The 18,165-nt window shown below is 37.5% G+C and overlaps 1 protein-coding gene across 1 annotated transcript; it reads right to left on the bottom strand.

The window, feature by feature from the left end:
- Window positions 1–1,274: 1,274 nt before the first annotated feature.
- Window positions 1,275–9,834, bottom strand: LOC144987170 (uncharacterized). Its single transcript, XM_078936247.1, has 6 exons — window positions 9,748–9,834; window positions 9,591–9,633; window positions 5,636–5,884; window positions 2,634–2,882; window positions 1,802–2,257; window positions 1,275–1,594 (listed from the first exon to the last, which is right to left on the bottom strand). The coding sequence occupies exons 2-6, from the start codon at window positions 9,622–9,624 to the stop codon at window positions 1,320–1,322; spliced, it is 1,263 nt and encodes a 420-aa protein (XP_078792373.1). The 5' UTR covers window positions 9,625–9,633; window positions 9,748–9,834; the 3' UTR covers window positions 1,275–1,319.
- Between the last annotated feature and the right edge of the window lie 8,331 nt (window positions 9,835–18,165).

Here is an 18,165-nt window from a genome sequence, read left to right as displayed (position 1 = left end):
GAAAAAATAATACTTGCACGTCCTGAGACGGGAAATGAAGCTTTACCACTCCTTTGGTTTCGAAGCTGTAAGTCTGGGAAAATCAGGTAAGCTTGAGTTCAGGTGGAGCCACAGCAAAAGCGTGAATTCCGCGTAGATCCGGAGGAATTCGGTCCACTCATTGAAGCCAAGTCCACTCCTTGAAGCACGTGGAAAAAAACCAGCCTACACACATGTGTAAGGTAGTTAGCCAACTCAAGTTTTTCTTCTTGCTGTATCCTCAAAAATAATATCTTGCACATTCCTACTCCTCAACATTAACAATGCAATTGTGCTTTTTTTTTAAAATAGAAATTCTCATTAAAGTAAACACAGAACATAAAATAAACATTTCTCTTCTTGGCTCCGTGTACGCACGCTAGCTTGTAAGCTTGCTAACTCGGCCAGCTTATTCAACATCAACTGAAAGCAACTTTAAACTCACCAAGATATCTTTTCATTCAAACACACTCTGTCTTGAATCCTTAAAACGATTTTCCAGTGTCTGGATCACTGCAAAGCTGCATTTGATTTTTTCAAGAAGCACGATGTCTCGTCATCTAGCAGTGTCGTCGCAGATCAAAGAAAAACAATGAGAAGAAGCTTCCTCCTTCCTTGACACTTTAGGAAACGTCTCTCAAAAAGGGTGTCTCCCCCTAGTGTCTGAGTAAAGGTACTGTACATAAGATGTATGATTGAACATCTAAACTTAATCAGGGTTACACTTGCATAGTCAATATTCATTGTCGTGGGTCATGTGTTTTATTGGAGGGGAGTGGGAAGGGTGAAGGGTGGGTTGGGTTTTTACTGTAATGTTGTGTGTTTTTTGTTTTTAATGTTAAAGCGCTTCGAGCTGCACAAAATGCATGATAAGCGTTATTTTATAAATAAAGTTTGATTTGATTTGATTTTATATTATTTATTTTGTTTTGTTTTAATAGAAAGCAGTTTGTGTTATACTTATATATGAAAAGTGCTTTATAAAAAAAGTTTTATTTGATTTGAACAATGATTCTTTATGTAAAGGAATCAGTAATTCTCATGGTAAATAGTTTCTGAACATTTTTTCATTATTTTTTATTGGAGGACATGTTGTAAAACTATTTGTATGTATTTACTGTTTCTGTCAACTTTTCTTAATAGTCATTCAAATGATGGAGAAGTACTGGAAGATTTGTTTTTTTCATTTTATTTACATCATAGCTGCAAGTCAATAGATTCTTCCAGCTGTTGTCTTCCAGCTGGACCTGGAAGATTTTGTGTTTCTTCTAGAAGATTCAGCCTTCAAGAGATTTTAAATATCAAATCAACTCATTATACATACCAGTGACTGCATCAATGCTGATTCCACTGCTTCTGACATTGTCAATCACAGAGAAGAGAGTGAATGTGTATTTAGTTGCAGCAGTCAGAGATGACACTGTGTAAGTTACAGAGTCATCTGCAGCTGGAGCACTGATGTTTGTTTCTGTGCCATTAAACAGGAGAACAAAGCTGACACTGTTGTTGACTTTGTTCCACCGTAGAGTGATGCTGGTTTCATCTTGACCAGCTGCTCTGAAGCTGTGCTTTGGAACTGAAACAGAAAGAAACATCCGTCAATGTTTACTACTGATAGCTTTATAATAGAATGATTGGTTCAAAAATTATTTATCTAATCCTAATTGATTAATTTAGTTTGTGTATCAATGCCATTTTTTCTTTAATCAAAATAAGTTCAACTCTATTCCTAAAACAATATTTATAGCAAGATAAAGCTAAGCAACTGATGGCAAAACATTACCTGCACAATATGCAGTGTTGCATCCTGGGAGTGTTTGAAGTTTGTAAACATAGTAGTCTCCATAGCAGAGTTTGACCTTAATAGTGTCTGAGGATGTGTAGGAGCACCAGGAACCACCATAACTAATACACAAATAGCTTGTTACAATTTGGTTGTATTGAGTTGGATGAGGTTGTTTCATCTGCAAATGGCTATAACTGCTGCATCTGCTGTCTTGTACAAAAGTTTCAGGAATCTGAGCGCTGGTTTGTCCCACAAACATGCGATACCAGCCTTCAGGGGAGTAGTAGCTTCCACTACAGTATGAATTTCCATTGATGTTATATTCAGAAAGCCAGTTATCATTCAGTTCAGTGTAATGTTGACAGGCTTCACCACACTGAGCTGTTCCATTGATGATGACACAGTCCTGGTCTGGAGGACAAAAGGTCTGTCCACATGAGAAATATGGCTGATCTATTGTAAGAAAAAAATAAATTAAATAACATACAAAAAATGTCATTCGTAAGACTGTTTGCGAAAAAAAATCAAATGATTGAGTCATAAAAAGAAGTTTTGGTCTTGAAAATGGGTCATTGCACCTGGACTTAAAGTCTTATTTCCTAAAACTTTTCACCATTCATCCAAGTGATTTCATCAGTCCAGATGCCATGAATCAACCTCAAGACCACATCACCTGGATGAATCGAAACCCTATTGACTTTTTTTTAAATCAGGATTTAAATTCTTGAAAGGAAAAACGTGTTAGCAAAATAAAAAATTCTGTGCATCATAAAAAGTTATTTGATAAATAAATATTTCGTAATGTAAATGATGAAGTGAAAGATCTTACATGTTAAAGCTTGAAGCTGAACTCCACTACTTCTGGCATTTTCAAACACAGAGAAAAGAGTAAACGTGTAGGTAGTGTTTGCACTGAGAGAAGAAACTGTGTAAGTTATTGGTCCATCTGAGGCAGAAATATTCTTCCATCCTTGATTATACTGGAGAACATAGCTGGCAGATTTCACTTTACTCCACTGCAAAGTGACGCTTCTGTCAGTTTTTTCTATTAAACTGAAAACTTCCACATTTTGAGGAGCTGAAACAAAAAGGAATATTTTTTTCATCCCATATGTTTTAAAAATGTATATGCTTAAGCAGTAAAAATCATTTGGAAAAGTTAAAGTCTTTAAATTTGATTATTATCTGATGTGTTTTATCTATAAGCACATTGAATACAAAATGATGCAAATGTCTCAGGCAGCACATCTATTTCAAATGAAACAATTTGACCTCGAAGGAAACAAGCTGGATAATTTTTCTACTGTTTCTAGACAATAATTTAACAATCAGTCTTTCCCTTTTCATTAGTAATATTTTTAATCAAAAGGCCGCACCGTTGCGCAGTGGTTAGCACTCTTGCCTCACAGCAAAAATGCCACCATTTTAGGTCCCAGCTGGGGGACCTGATTGAGAACATCAATGGGGGACCTTTCTGTGTGGAGTTTGCATGTTCTACTCGTGCATGCGTGGGTTTTCCCTGCAGACTGCGGCTTCCTCCCACCGTCCAAAAACATGCTTCATTGGTTACTCCAATTGTCCTTAGGTGTGAATGTATAAGTGTGCATGGGTGTGTGTTTGTGTCCCTGCGACAGACTGACGACCTGTCCAGAATTTCCCTTGCCTTCGCCCATAAGTGGCCGGGATAGACTACGGCAGCCCGAAAAGGACCGGCTGGTTTAGAAAATGAAAGAATGAATAAACTTTTAATCAACTATATTTATCTGAACAATTAACTCTTTCACACCTGACTTAATTTCTAATTGTATAAAAAAAAACTCACTGTTGTTCCTGTTTAATGTGATGCTGAATTAAGTGAAGTTGTGCATTTAATGGTACATTAGGAAGTAGCAATATATGGTATGAAAGTGTTAAAGATGAATAACTTTAAAAGTAACTGTATATCATGAAGATCTTTTAGACTTCTGCACAGTTTAGAATAAAACAGCATTTTGCTTTATTCTCACTCTCCTGTTCTTACCAGTATTCTTACTGATCTTCTATTTATTAACATAAACATTTAGTGGACGCATTATCTCAGACGTCACTCCTTGGAACCTACACAGTACATTGACCCCCCTTAATGAGATGACAGATCAAAGTTCCTCTGCCCACCTCAGCGTTAGACTGAAAATGACTATTGGGCGGAACAAATCAAAGTTTACAGCTCTGTGTAGAAAAAAAAACACTTAACCTCATAATACTCATGATGGTTATAGATTGATGCCAGTGTTCAGCAGCAGAGTGTGAATTGGTTTGAGTGTGTGTTACGGGGAGTGGTAGGGAAAGTACCCAGGCGCAGTGAGGATGAGGAGGCAGTAGATTTGCAGGGAAACCAGGGCTTTAATATAACTGAAGACACTAAACCAAAACCACTGCATACGGCAGGCTAGAAACTCAAAACTTGAAAACACACTGAACTCTAAACCAGGGAACAACAAAATATGGACCAGCACAGGAGGGAGGGAATGACAAGACTTAAATACATACAAAGCAACAAGACAGGTGGAAACACTCAGGACTGATGGGGAAAGGTAAAACTTGACACAACAACAAAACAGGAAATACTACAAAATGAAACAGGAAATCAAGGAACCAAACACACAAAGAAACTGAAACCGTTACACTGTGAAGCACTTTAGTCCTTTTAAGAAGGTAGTAAAGTCCTATTAATATATGCCAATAGAGAAGATGCTGGTGGTCTACATTTAAATAAGGAAAAAAGGGAAATATTAATACACTGAATAAGTCTCTGGCTTTCAAAGTATAAGAAGTAAAATATGAACAGAGGAGATTTTCTTGATGACAGTTTTAGCTTCTGAGATTCATTTCATTCATGATAACATTTTAAACACTAACACCTTTTTACGCCATTCAGGTCCATCTAAATGTGATTTTTAGATTAGGTACTTTTTAAAAGACAGACCATGTCCTGAGTTTTTTGATTCATTACAGACTTTAAAGACAAGACTCTATCTGGTCTGTGTTTCTGTTGAGATAAATTCAAGATTTGTATATCTGCAGGTGATGTACACAGATGATATCACCAGGAGAAAAGACTCAGTGACAATTGCAGAGTGTGCAGATGGATCTGTTTTCACATCTAATAGAAACGCTAGCACTGATTGTGTACCAGCAAAAAAATACTTTCTGGCCAAATACGTGAAACAAGAACAGATAAAGGAGTTGTGCTGTGGAGCCATAAGAAAAAGCTCACCAGACTGTTTACAACCACTTAAAAATAAATGACCAGCAGGTGGCGCAGGCATTCAGCTTTAGATGCCTAGGGATAATGACTGCCACTTGCCAGGTCTATTTAGAATATGGAGACTGTTTGGACAAAGGTACAAGTATGTCTCCTTTATTGTTGTAATAAAGACAATGACACTATTACCTTTTGTTTCACTTGTCCTTATTTCATCTAAGTAAAATTTCTCAGTTTTCTTCTGCCAAAAACCAAACAGATATCTCTAGAATAATAAACCAGGTTTAAATTACGCAGTTGACTAAACCTTTTCCTACCTGAACTGCAAAAGTCCTCAGTGATGAGAAAACTGATATAAATAGTTGAAAAAAAGACTGTTGTGTATTTAATATTCTTTTTTATTTGCTTTGTACACATTTTTATTCATATTGTGTTTCATGTCATGTAAAGTCTGTAATGTAAAACTTTGAAGTTACCTTTGTTTTATTTTGTAGAATTGTTTCAGAATTATATTTTCGTCTTTCATTGGATCAAACACTATTTTTATAGTTTAATTTGGAATGACTTCTAATTCTAAAGTAACTCACCAGTTGCTGCAGTGACGTTGACTCTAGTGAGAGAGGAGCGAGAAAGCAGAGTGAAGGTGTACTTGGTTCCAGCAGTGAGGGATGAAACAGTGTAATTTATTGGTCCATCTCCATCTAGTGCACTGATGTTTGTCTCTGTTCCATTAAACTGGAGAACAAAGCTGTCATTGCTGTTCCCTCTATCCCACTGCAGAGTGATGCTGGTCTCATTTTGACTGAATGGTACGAAACCTTCTGCATTTGACAAAACTGAAAAAGAAAAAACATTGTTAAATAAAACAGAACATTTAATCGCTACAACAATTAAAGCCTTAGTCACAACTGCCCTCTGGTGGCAGATCAGTGTACTCACGTCTGCAGACACTGAACATGTCCAGCTCAGCTTAGGCTGCATTTACACTGCAGGTCTTGATGCCCAAATCCGATTTTCCGACTATATTCGATTTTTTTGACGACCCGCTTACATCATCTTTTAAAAGTGACCCGTATCCGAATTTTGCATTTACACTATACAATGCTGAAACTATCAATTGTAGACGTTCTGAGGACTACGTAGAAGCATTTCCGCGGACCTTCTTCGGACTTTTGTGTGACTGCGGTTGTCATGGAGGCAACGCATCGACTGAAGAAGGCGTGGCCTTGGGCGGTCCTGAGGGGATGCGCGGGAGAGGAAGTAGAAGGGCTGCTCGGCCGGCTTATGTGCTCTCTCTGAGTTTTGAATGAGGAAGCGTTTGCAGACGGTGTGTTGTTTGATCCAGTTTGATCCAAGCACAGAAATAAACGGCTTCTAGCCTGTTCCAGAGCAACGGTGTCCCGCTTGATTAGTTACCGTTTGCGTCCTGACCGGGACCGGACCGGAAATAACAGCGGACTACGGTCTGAAGCCTGAGGCTGAAAGGTAACACGCTGATGGGGCTCCAGCTGTCCTCGAACAGCAAAATAAGCGCACAAAAGCACCTTAATAAGTCATCTGATCTCAGTTGGTGGTGTCCTGAGTTGATGTCACTGACGTACGTAAATGTAGGATGCACATTTACTGGGGAATGTCCGATGTCTGCTTACATGGCACATGCAAATGCACATATCCGATTTATTTCCACATATGAATGAGGCCTGAACCTGGTCTGAGAAAAATGGAATCCATGCGGTTTTGCCCTGCTTACACGTTCATCGGTCGTATCCGATCTGTGCCACGTGAGAGGAAAAGATCGGAATTGGGTCACTTGAACCATGCAGTGTAAAGGCGGCCTTAGTGTTCACAAAGTAGAACTGTTGAGTTTGAGCAAAGGAAAAACTAAGTAGTGCTCCTGAAAATAAAAATACATGAAAAAAATTGGAATATGTCTAATTTCAGTTTAGATATTAAAAATATTAATATATATATATATATATATATTAATAAAAAAAAGTTTATTTATTTTTTTACTAAATATTGCTTTTACGGGTCTTTGTGAAAAGCTTTTAAAAAGTTAGTTATGTCTTGTGAATAACAGCAATTTGCAAGAAATTACAGGTGGGGGTCCAATGCAGATAAAAGACAAACACACACGTTAAAGTAAAGAAAATGCATGAGAATCTAGGAGTTATCTCCACCTATTTGCTCTATTCTCTCAGAAGTTGTGCTGCAAAGTGCAACAAAACAAGGAAATGAACATGAAAGCCGGCAGTTCCCTCAGAGGCAGTCAGAAAGCCATCCGACCAGAAAACCAGGTGAACATAACACAGGCCTGAGGTGTTTTTGAAATGTTGAAATATGGTGTTCAGCTGAATGTACATGACATAAACTCACACGAATATTTGTGAACAGTGTGTCTCTTTGGTTCATCAAATGTCATCAACTGATTACTTTTAACTGTGCCTCTAAAAATATTAATTATAATTCCGAAGCCAAAAAAAAAATGTAGCCAACGTTCTGATAAAAAGAAGGTAATGGTAATGTTTTTAAAAATTGCCCATATTTTCCTTGACTGCCATTTAAAACCAGTTTATTGTTGTTAATCTTAAATTATTCATCTTAGATTATCATTAAAATAAGTAAATTCCTGCAGTTCAGATTACTTCCTCCCTTTATTGAGTTCTTTAAAAAAGTCAGTTTACCATAATCTCCACTCTAACCAGTCTGATCAGATTCCACAGCCACGTTATGCTTCAATTAAAGTATTTTTCTTCTGATACAATATTCTGTTTTCTTAATGATGCTAACTTTTTATTACACATGTGAAGTGATAAGACTTTAAAATAAACTGAATGCAACTGTGTAGACTTTATCTAAAACAATGAGCTGAAATGAATTGTGATTTATTTTGATTGTGGGATTGCAGTTTGGCAAAATACCTCAGAGCTAAAAAAACTACTTTAGAAAAGAAGCCCCTGTCATATCCCCCCGACCCCTGAAGGGATATGCCAAAAGGTAAACTGAATTATTTTTGTCCACTAACTCTCACCAAGTACCTTCTTCCTTCCATGGAAGGACTTCCATGTCCATACCATCTCAATGTGCTTCCCTGCATTTATCTCCTTAACATATATCATGAGCTGTTCCTCTGACGGATCAATTCCTGATTCTATCCATACTCATCATCACTCCTAAAGAAAACCTCATCTTCATCTCTGCTAACCTCCATCTCTGCCTCCTGTCGCATTGTCATAGTCTCGACCATCAAAAATGCTTCACCGCTGCTCCCTGTAACCTCGCCATTTCAGTCCCTCTCATTAACTCAAAGCTACAGTCTTACTGCAGCTGACTATTATTCTTCTATTTTCCAAAGGAAACCTTCACCTCTGTAGATGGTCCTTTAAAAACCTTGTAGTTAGGCTCTGGATGTTTTTGAAATGTTAAAATAAGGTGTTCAGCCGAATGTACATGACATAAACTCACACATGAACATTTGTGAACAGTGTGGCTGTTTGGTTCATTCAAATGTCATCAACTGATTACTTGTAACTGTGCCACTAAAAATATAATATTATACTGCTGAAACCAAAAACAAAAAAAAAAAAACAATGATGGAATCAGTTCGGATAAAAGTCTTGCAAAAGCAATACGTTTTTTTAGAACTGCCCATATTTTCTTTGACTGTCATTTAAAAACCAGTTTATTGATGTTAATCTTAAATTATTTATCTTAAATTAAAATAAGAAAAATGCCTGCAGTCTACTTCTTCCCTTTATTGAGTATTTAAAAAAAAAAAAGTCTATTTATCGTAATCTCTACTCTAACCGGTCCAAATGAATGTCACTGCCACTTTATGCTTTAATGAAAGTATTTTTCTTCTGATGCATTTCATTTCAGTCCTTCTCATCAACTAATAGATACCCTGTCTTACAGCAGTTGACCAATATTCTTCTATTTTCCAAAGCAAACCTTCACCTCTCTGGATGGTCCTCCACCTGCTCTTAGCAATCTCTACAGATCACTATGTCATCTGCAAACATGATGATCCACAGAGATTCCTACTAACTTCATCTGTAAGTCTGTCCATTATCACAGCAATCAAGAAAGGCCTCAAAGCTGATCCTCAGTGCAGTCCCACCTCAACAATGAACTCCTTATCACACCTACTGCACCAATGTCCAACAGTTTAACATGTTCTGCACAACTCATAAGTCATAAGACAGATATGTAGACATAATATAGGTCCTACCGAACACCTCCACACTTCTTTGGAAGCATTCTCGAAGCAAAAATTGATATACACGTAGTTATTTTTTGGGGCATTTTACTATATTCTTGCTCACAAATGCTCACTGAACAAACTTAAAGTTATCGATAAGAGTTTGATTATAAAAGTATGTAGAACTGTATTAATCTTAGATTTGACAAGCATTTTTATCCATGAAGATATTCATTATCAAGTATTTGCGATCTTAAAAATTTGAATATCTTCTGCTTCTACTACAACTTAAAAGGACAAATATATTAAAAAGATCAAAACCATTAAAAAATTAAACAAACCTGCAAGCGCACAAACAACCAGCCAGAGATCCATGATTCAGACCTTAGCAAAAGAAGCACATTTTAAACTTCATGCAGGTTTTTAATCAAATAATATGCATTTGAGAATGTTTTATACAAAGGTCTGCAGACATGCAAACGAAAAAAAGTTACTTACCATTAAATTATTTATATTTCCTATTTGAAATGACAGTGCTTCTAACATTCATATTCTATAAGGAGGTTGTGTGATGTTCATTTCCCGTCAATGATTCCTACCCTTTAAAGATCTCCTGTTTGGGGCGGGGCTAAGTATATTCTATCTGTTAAGAACATCCCAAAGCAATGACTCCTGTGTGTTTTGACAGGAATGTGTTCAATCCAGTCTGAACAGCAAAACACACTTTTTAATTCTGTTAAAGAGGAAGAAGCTATTCTACTATCATATAAAACTAACTTGTCAGAACATTTTTTGTGTTCTGTGGTTTTGTGTGGTTATTGGTCATGTTTGAGTTGCCCTCAGCCACACTGGTTCCAGGTTCATCATGATCCACAGCTGTCGTCATTTCAGTTAAATGCCCTCAGCCTATCAAGTGGCTGGTTTTCAGTTCATTCTGGTCAGCCTATCTTCTCTTTTGTGTCACCTATTTCTTGACTTTTTCAGTTTGTTTATTAAATGTTTTATTTTCTGTCACCATGGCTGCTCTCCTGCATTTTGGGTTCTAAACCCACAAATATGTTGCACAGTGATTCAAAAGTGCTGCCACATAACAGAGAAAAAGTGGTGATTTATAAATGTCACTTTTTAAGATATCTGTACATTGGAGGAGATTTGGTCTTTAAACCTTTTAATCCACAAGTGTAAAGCATTTAATGTCTGCAGTCCTGTATTTATTTTTGTAAAATTTTCTGCCCTTGAACTTTTTTACTGACTAAAAAGAAATGTCCCAGAGAATAAGAATCAGGTAACTCATTGACCTACCAAAACCAAGCAGGACCACAACCCTCTGAGACTGCAGTTTGACACCTCTGTCATCTAGTCTAAGCCTTGCTATTAAATCCAAGTCAGGGAGATATTGGGTGCTTCCATAGTTTTTATACAGTGTGCAGAGAAGTATGCAGATTTAATACTTTTTTAGCGGTCACACTGAGCTGAGTAGATTAGTTTTAAAGTTTTAAAAAAAGACAGGAAATCACGTATGTGTGAATGCAGCAAAATATGGTCTAAATCTTTTTAAAATTGACATTATTTTTGAAAAACTCCAGCCAAACAGCTTTTTCGTTCAGCTCAGTGAGTGACAACTTTTACCAGCGCTATTGTCTTTCAGTCTTTTTTAAGTTGTTTTCATTTAAATTCATATTCTTCTAGATTGAATTTCTACAGTTTTACTTTTTAGTTATTATTTCTACATAATAATATTTAATTTATGTATTTATATGTATTTGTCTTGTGTCAGTTTGTTTTTGGATTTACAGATATATTATTGTAGTGATCACTTAAAAACTGGTTAGGCCTGTAAAACACCTACTGGAAGGTTTGTTTGATGGATACGGTTCACTGCTTCTTGACTGTCTGAGTATATGTGATATATGAACATGTGAGGAATGTGCCTTTAGGTTTTTTGTTCACTTCTGTTTTCCTGCTTCTTGTAATCTCCCGTTGTCAGACTTGTTTCCTCTGTCACTTGGTTTCATTTGATAATTATTCTCTGCTGTTTTTACATAAATGTATATAAGTTTTTCCATGTTTAAGTTTATTTATTGAAGAGCTGATCTTGGAGGCATAACCAGCTCACTTTGCTTTGTTCAATGTTGCGTTTGATCTCCTGGACTTGTTGGACTCTCCTGTGGATCATCTGCTGCACATCAGCCTCAATCCTTGTAATGTTGGCCATAAAGCAGAAACAAATAAAAAAGGCATCATTAGCTTTAGCACTAATAAAAACTTTAGTCTATTCAAGTATCTGGTTTTCAGTTCATCCTGGTCAGCTTATCTTCTCTGTTGTGTCACCTTTTTGTTGTCTTTTTCAGTTTGTTTATTAAATGTTTTATTTTCTGTCACCATGGCTGCTCTCCTGCATTTTGGGTCCTGAACCACCAGATCATGTGTTGCACAGTGATTCAAAAGTGCTGCCACATAAGAGTTAAAGAAAAAGTGGTGATTTATAAATGTCACTTTTTAAGATATCTATACATTGGAGGAGATTTGGTCTTTAAACCTTTTAATCCACAAGTGTAAAGCATTTAATGGCTGCAGTCCTGTATTTGTTTTGGTAAAATTTTCTGCCCTTGAACTTTTTTAATGAATAAACAGAAATGTCCCAGAGAATAAGAAGCAGGTAACACTTTGATCTACCAAAAACAAAGAGGGACCCCAACCCTCTGAGACTGCAGTTTGACACCTCTGTCATCTAGTCTAAGCCTTGCTATTAAATCCAAGTCAGGGAGATATTGGGTGCTTCCATAGTTTTTATACAGTGTGCAGAGAAGTATGCAGATAAAAGACTTTAAGCGGTCACATTGAGCTGAGTACATTAGTTTTAAAGTTTAAAAAAAAATAAACAATAGTTATTAAGGACAATCTGCAGTAGATGAGTGGATTTTCCCTCCTGTCCCACTCCCACAGAGTAATTCTTTACTATCCCACTTCAAGACTAAAGTTTAAAAAATTATCCTGTCCAGTCGTGCTCCTGGTAGTATGACTCCCATTCACACCCCACTTCCATTAAAAATGACTCCTGCTCATGTACCACTCATAGTATCTGAATAATACTGTGAATTTGGTCACTATGTAATACATCACATGCTTTTATATCTGCTCCCATCGTTATTTAGAGCAGCTGCTGAGTCCCTGTTTCTAGATTTGACTAAGATCACAGCATGCATAGTCAAATAAACCCAAATGCAAAGCTGCATTTTACATCAAAGTTCAGTTTTTATGTTGTAGGAACAAAAGAGTCTATATATTTTATGAACAGAGCTACGTTGTCAGCCAGACGAGACTTTAAATCAAATTCTGTTTGATGAACAAAGACATGTTCGGCACAGCTGACACAGCAAATCATGTCTGTGGGAATTCAGCACAACTTAAATACTGGTTAGGCCTGTAAAACACCTACTGGAAGGTTTGTTTGATGGATACGGTTCACTGCTTCTTGACTGTCTGAGTATATGTGATATATGAACATGTGAGGAATGTGCCTTTAGGTTTTTTGTTCACTTCTGTTTTCCTGCTTCTTGTAATCTCCCGTTGTCAGACTTGTTTCCTCTGTCACTTGGTTTCATTTGATAATTATTCTCTGCTGTTTTTACATAAATGTATATAAGTTTGTCCATGTTTAAGTTTATTTATTGAAGAGCTGATCTTGGAGGCATAACCAGCTCACTTTGCTTTGTTCAATGTTGCGTTTGATCTCCTGGACTTGTTGGACTCTCCTGTGGATCATCTGCTGCACATCAGCCTCAATCCTTGTAATGTTGGCCTTAAAGCAGAAATAAAACAAAAAGGCATCATTAGTTTTAGTGCTAAGTTGCATAAAAACTCCACCATTGTGGGATCTTACCTTCTTCTCACGGCTCTCTTGCTCCAAAGGCACAGTGTCATGACCTTTGTGGTCAGTTCCGTTGCAGAGCGCACAAACACACCTCTGGTCATTTCTGCAGAACAGCTCCAAAAGCCTCTGGTGTCGTTTGCACACCCTGTTCTGCAGCATCGCCACGGGATCAGTCAGTTTGTGTTTCTTCAAGCAGGCGACCATCATGTGAGGCTGTAGGTGGCGCTCACAGTACGAAGTCAGGCACACCAGACAAGATTTCAACGCCTTGGCCTGTTGTTTTACACACACGTCACACGGTGTGGTTTTTGCCGTCAGCCAGGTAACGCCGCTTTGCCTTCTAGATTTGCTCCGATATTTCTTTGGCAAAAGAGTTTTTGCAAAATTCTGGGTGGCCGTGGAACGCCGTTTGACATTTGGGACAGCTAATGATGGCGCTGTCATCCCACTTGTTATCTAACGCCCGGTTAAAACTTCGTAGTGATCGGCCATCGCATTATTGCGTCCCTACCACAATTGCCTAAACACCAAATAAATATACTTAAAAAAAAGTTAAATTTGAAATGATTTGCCAGCTGCTTTATATCTTAATCCAGTTTAGCTAAGTTATAGTTGAATTGAAAAGTAAACATGAAGTGAAAATGAGATACTCCCTGACCCCTCTTGTATTTAGAATGCAGTAATAATCTGCTTGACCATCATGTTTAATAATAACTTTGTTTATCAGATACATGCTTACTTTCTATTGGACACCGGCGTTTATTCCATCAAAGACAGAATGGTGATGGCTAATGGGTTCATTTTGTGTGTCACAAAATGCCGACAACACCACCAGATGAACATTTCAGGATTTATTTAAAGATGAGTTGTACCTATTATGTTATGATTAGAAAATGTTTCTTTTCTCTTTGAAGCATCAACCCCCATACAAAAATCCTTATTGCTATCATGCATATTACTTTCCTGAAGACATGTACACCTTTCAGTCATTACTCAATAATCCACGTTAAAACCAGTTCTTCTAATTCGTTGCTCTTGTCATCTCCACAAGGAAATTGTTTGCCTGTTGCTCCTTTTTCTGCAAGCGTCTTCTCAATATCACCCATCTGCTTGCACCATCCTGCTTACTGTCCAAAGTCCAGCTCACATTACCCAGCCTCTCTTTTTATATAGAAACTCAAAGGTGTCCCTCAAACCACTTAACTCCCTGCATACCTCCACCTTTGAGAACCAACCGCTGGCTTCAGATGGTGAGAAAACAAATCGGCAGCTGAGAAATATGATTGTGCTTCAGGTTACATATTTTGGTTGCAAATTGTGGGTTTTGGTTTTCAAGTTACGCAGATTTGAGGTTTTGATTTGCGATTTTACGGTTTTGATGCGCAATATTAGGTGCTGAATTGACACCATATGAATCTATATGCTCTTCGTATGGTGATATCCTCCAAATCCCTGCTGCTGTAGACCACACTGGCAGGGTGGATGATGAGCGGTGACTTATTGGTGCCGTTGTAACTCATTTCTGGGTTAAAAAAAGGATACATGGCCTCTGTGAACGGGGTCTCTGCAAACAAGTAGATGTGCGTCTTGGTGTCCGCATTGTCCATCTCTCTGTCCTGCACTCGCCTTCCATCATGGGACACCGCCAGCCAAGGGTGGGCTGTTTTGGGGTCCAGGTAGACATCAACTTGCAGACACAGACTTCAATGTTTAGAGAGCTTTATCCCATTTTAGAGCACTCCAAGCTTTTAAGTTGTTTTAACTAAGATGACGGTCTAATTTTGTTCTAAAATTAGTTATTTTCACTGATTAATCTAGTTTTTTTGTCCATGTAATCGAAATGATCTACAATTAGGTCAGTAAAAAAAATTATTTGCTTAGAAATAGCAAAAGAAATTCTTATTACTTGGTCATAACATTCAATTTGAAGTTATTCTAACGTTGTTTTAGCTTTTTTTTTTTTCGTTTTTTAATACTTGTGTGGAGCTCCTTGTTTCTAGTTTTACATATCTTATTAAAAGATTTATTGTTATATAAAAATGACTTATTAAATGAAAAGAAACTTTTTACTACTTTCTAGTAATTTTCTTCTTAAGATTAGTGTTCTATTCTTATTTCTAAGTTACTAAAATGATATAATATAATATAATATAAAATAAAAATCTAGTTAAATTATGAACAAACTCATTTACCACAAAGTAAGTTCAGTTTCACTTGCCACGCCCACATCTGGTGACCTGACCTTTGCCGTCAGAAATGACTTAAACAGTGGGTGGGGCAGCTGTTGTTTGCTGATAGTCATGGCTTTGGTTCAGTGTGTCTCTACACAAGACACTTAACCATGTTTAGGTGCCAGCATGAAAATCTTTTGGAAAAAATTGGTTAAGACCCCCAATGGAATGAAATAAAGTGAATCAACATGTTTGCGGCCAAATGAAATCACAAGTGCACTACAACTGCGCTCTGACTTCTTTCTGACACATTCCTTGCGAGAAACTTGTGTCAGAACTGATCTGCGTCTGAAAATGGAACAAGGGGGGGGGGGTAGAGGACGGGGGAGTCAACCAATCAGAGTGCAGCACTAAGACGAATTGGTAAAGTTAAAAAAGTCTTCACAGATTCGGACTTCCTCCTTCAAAAACTCTTCTGATAAACGTTCAAATGTGACAACAAGTATCTCAATCCTTTTGTATTTACACAGAGAATGAACTACAAATGCATTTCTAAAGAAAAAAGTCAGTTATTCCCTGCATTTTAATAAGAAATTATCTCTTCCGGCTGTAAATGCAGACATGCAGCGAGACGGCTGTCAGCAGGAAAATCAGCTTTGTTGTAGCAGGACAATAGGGTCATGATAAGTTGTACAGAAAATTTGGTGACAATAACATCACTGCGCTCAGGGCTATTGAGCACCTTTATTATAAATCATATGTATTAACATTTGAAAAAATGTATTAAATTAGATCAACTTTATTAATCAGCTGGGGCTGTAGCAGCCGCGCTCCGCCCTCGCCCAGCGGATTCCTCGCCTCTCCTTTCAGCCCTGGAGCGCGGCTGCCGGATGAGAGGCGCGTCTCCTCCTTGCCTCTCCGCTCCGCGCTCCATATTGTCCTAGTACAACAAAGATTTTAAGAATTTTTAAAATTGTAATTATGTATCATTTTTGCTCAAAAATTCTCAATTAAGATACTGAAGCTAACAATGTAATTTTCTGACGTGATCATTGCTGTAGTAAGACAAAAGGGTCATGATTAGTCACTACAGAAAGTTTGGTGACAATAGCTTCAGTATCTTTAGAACTATTGAGCACCTTTATTATGAATCATATCTCTTAAAATGTGAAACACTATATAAAATATTTTAAAGATGGAATTTCTAACAAAATATTGATTGTAGCATGGATATGCTGACAATCTTCATTACCAGCTCATATAAGTGTAGACATATATTCATTTTTGAGAGATTGATTTTTACAGAATGATGTTTTCACAGAGGTTGCACTTTGTTGACGGTCCCTTAGCTGCCTTCTCGTTGCTGTGTCTGCATGTCTGCTGGAAGCGAACCATTCTCATTAAAGTGCAGAAAAAACATTCTTTTTCTTAAGAAAGGCATTTGGAATTCACTCTCTATGTTAATACAAAATGACTGAGATACTTGCTGTCACATTTGAACATTTATCAGAAGAGTTACTGAAGCAGGAAGTCCAAATCTGTGAAGCTCTTTCTAACTTTACCAAGTCCTCTGAGTGCTGCACTCTGATTGGTTGACTCCCCCCTCCTCTAACCCTCACTCCCCCCCGTTCCATTATCGGACGCAGATCAGTTTTAACACAAGTTTCTCGCAAGGAATGTGTCAGAATTCAGAGCGCAGTTGTAGGGCACTTGTGATTTGGGCCAGGAGATTCGAGCACACGCAGAAGCACATTTGAGCAGTTGTAATAACAGATTTGACGTTGTAACTATAAATGAACACATGCAAATGGGAATTTGCCAGTTCTGATTTTGTTTCGTTTTGGATTTTCTTTCTTATGGCTTTTTCCACATTTAAACACCGGTTACAAGTTATTGTAGAGCAGCCGGTCAGCCACTCCTATTTTCATAGTTGCGTTCAAACTGGGGTTCGTAAAAGAACCACTGGAGATCAGAACAATTGATTCCTGAGATCAAAGAGGCTCAAAGACGGATGGAAATTCATGTTGGTGACACCAAATAAGTACAGCCAAGATGCACAATAAGTGTGTTTGAGATCATCCAGGTGGACGCAATGCTGCGCAGATCACCAGGGGGGTATTCCAGAAAGCAGGTTATGCTGGCTCCCACGATAAGTTTGAGGCTAAGGAAGTTGATAACCACAGCTTTCGGTTCCAGAAATGGAGGTATGTTTCAGGGTAGGTCAAGTTAACATGGCAACTCATGCTCTGAACATAACCTGGTCCGGAGCAGGTTTAGTTGAAGCTTAGTTTGTTTACAGAGAGGTGAAGCAGCATGGCGTGTCCGTTTGAAGATGATTTAGTGGATGAAGAAGTTCAGATAATACTTTTTCCAACATGACAGGGTGATAAGACCACGCATGGATGTTGGAAAGATAAACATTTTTACTTTGATCCAACTTCATTATTTGCTTCAGTAAAGATAAATAATTTTTTTAGGTCACCTTAAAAATAACACGTAGTTTTCAGACAGTTATTTTACTTTCATTCAAATTAATTCAATTAAGTAGGTGTAACTTTGGTGCTGCCGTTAGATCGGCACCGCAAGGGATTCTGGGATATCATTCCCTTTGCCTGTCTGGATGGATTTGGGTTTAAGTGTGGGTTTTTGACAGAATGTGTGTACTTGTATAGCTGTTTTACTCTGTTTTGCGGTGTTTTGCCGAGTTATTTTGTCCTACTATGCTTACGTCTCTGCACCATGAGTGAGAGTGAAGGAGAGGATGAAGAGTTTATATAACACCCCTACATGTAATGTTTGTTAATGTCAATGATGGAAAATTCTATATTCCTTTTATTGTTAAAAAAATGAGCATATCTGCCGGCTCAAACT

This window comes from Oryzias latipes, chromosome 18, assembly GCF_053564925.1.
Source record: "Oryzias latipes strain Hd-rR chromosome 18, Olatipes_Hd-rR_3.1".
Lineage (NCBI taxonomy): Eukaryota > Metazoa > Chordata > Actinopteri > Beloniformes > Adrianichthyidae > Oryzias > Oryzias latipes.
The sequence above is the reverse complement of the archived record's forward strand: the minus strand, read 5'-3'. Positions and strand labels throughout refer to the sequence as shown.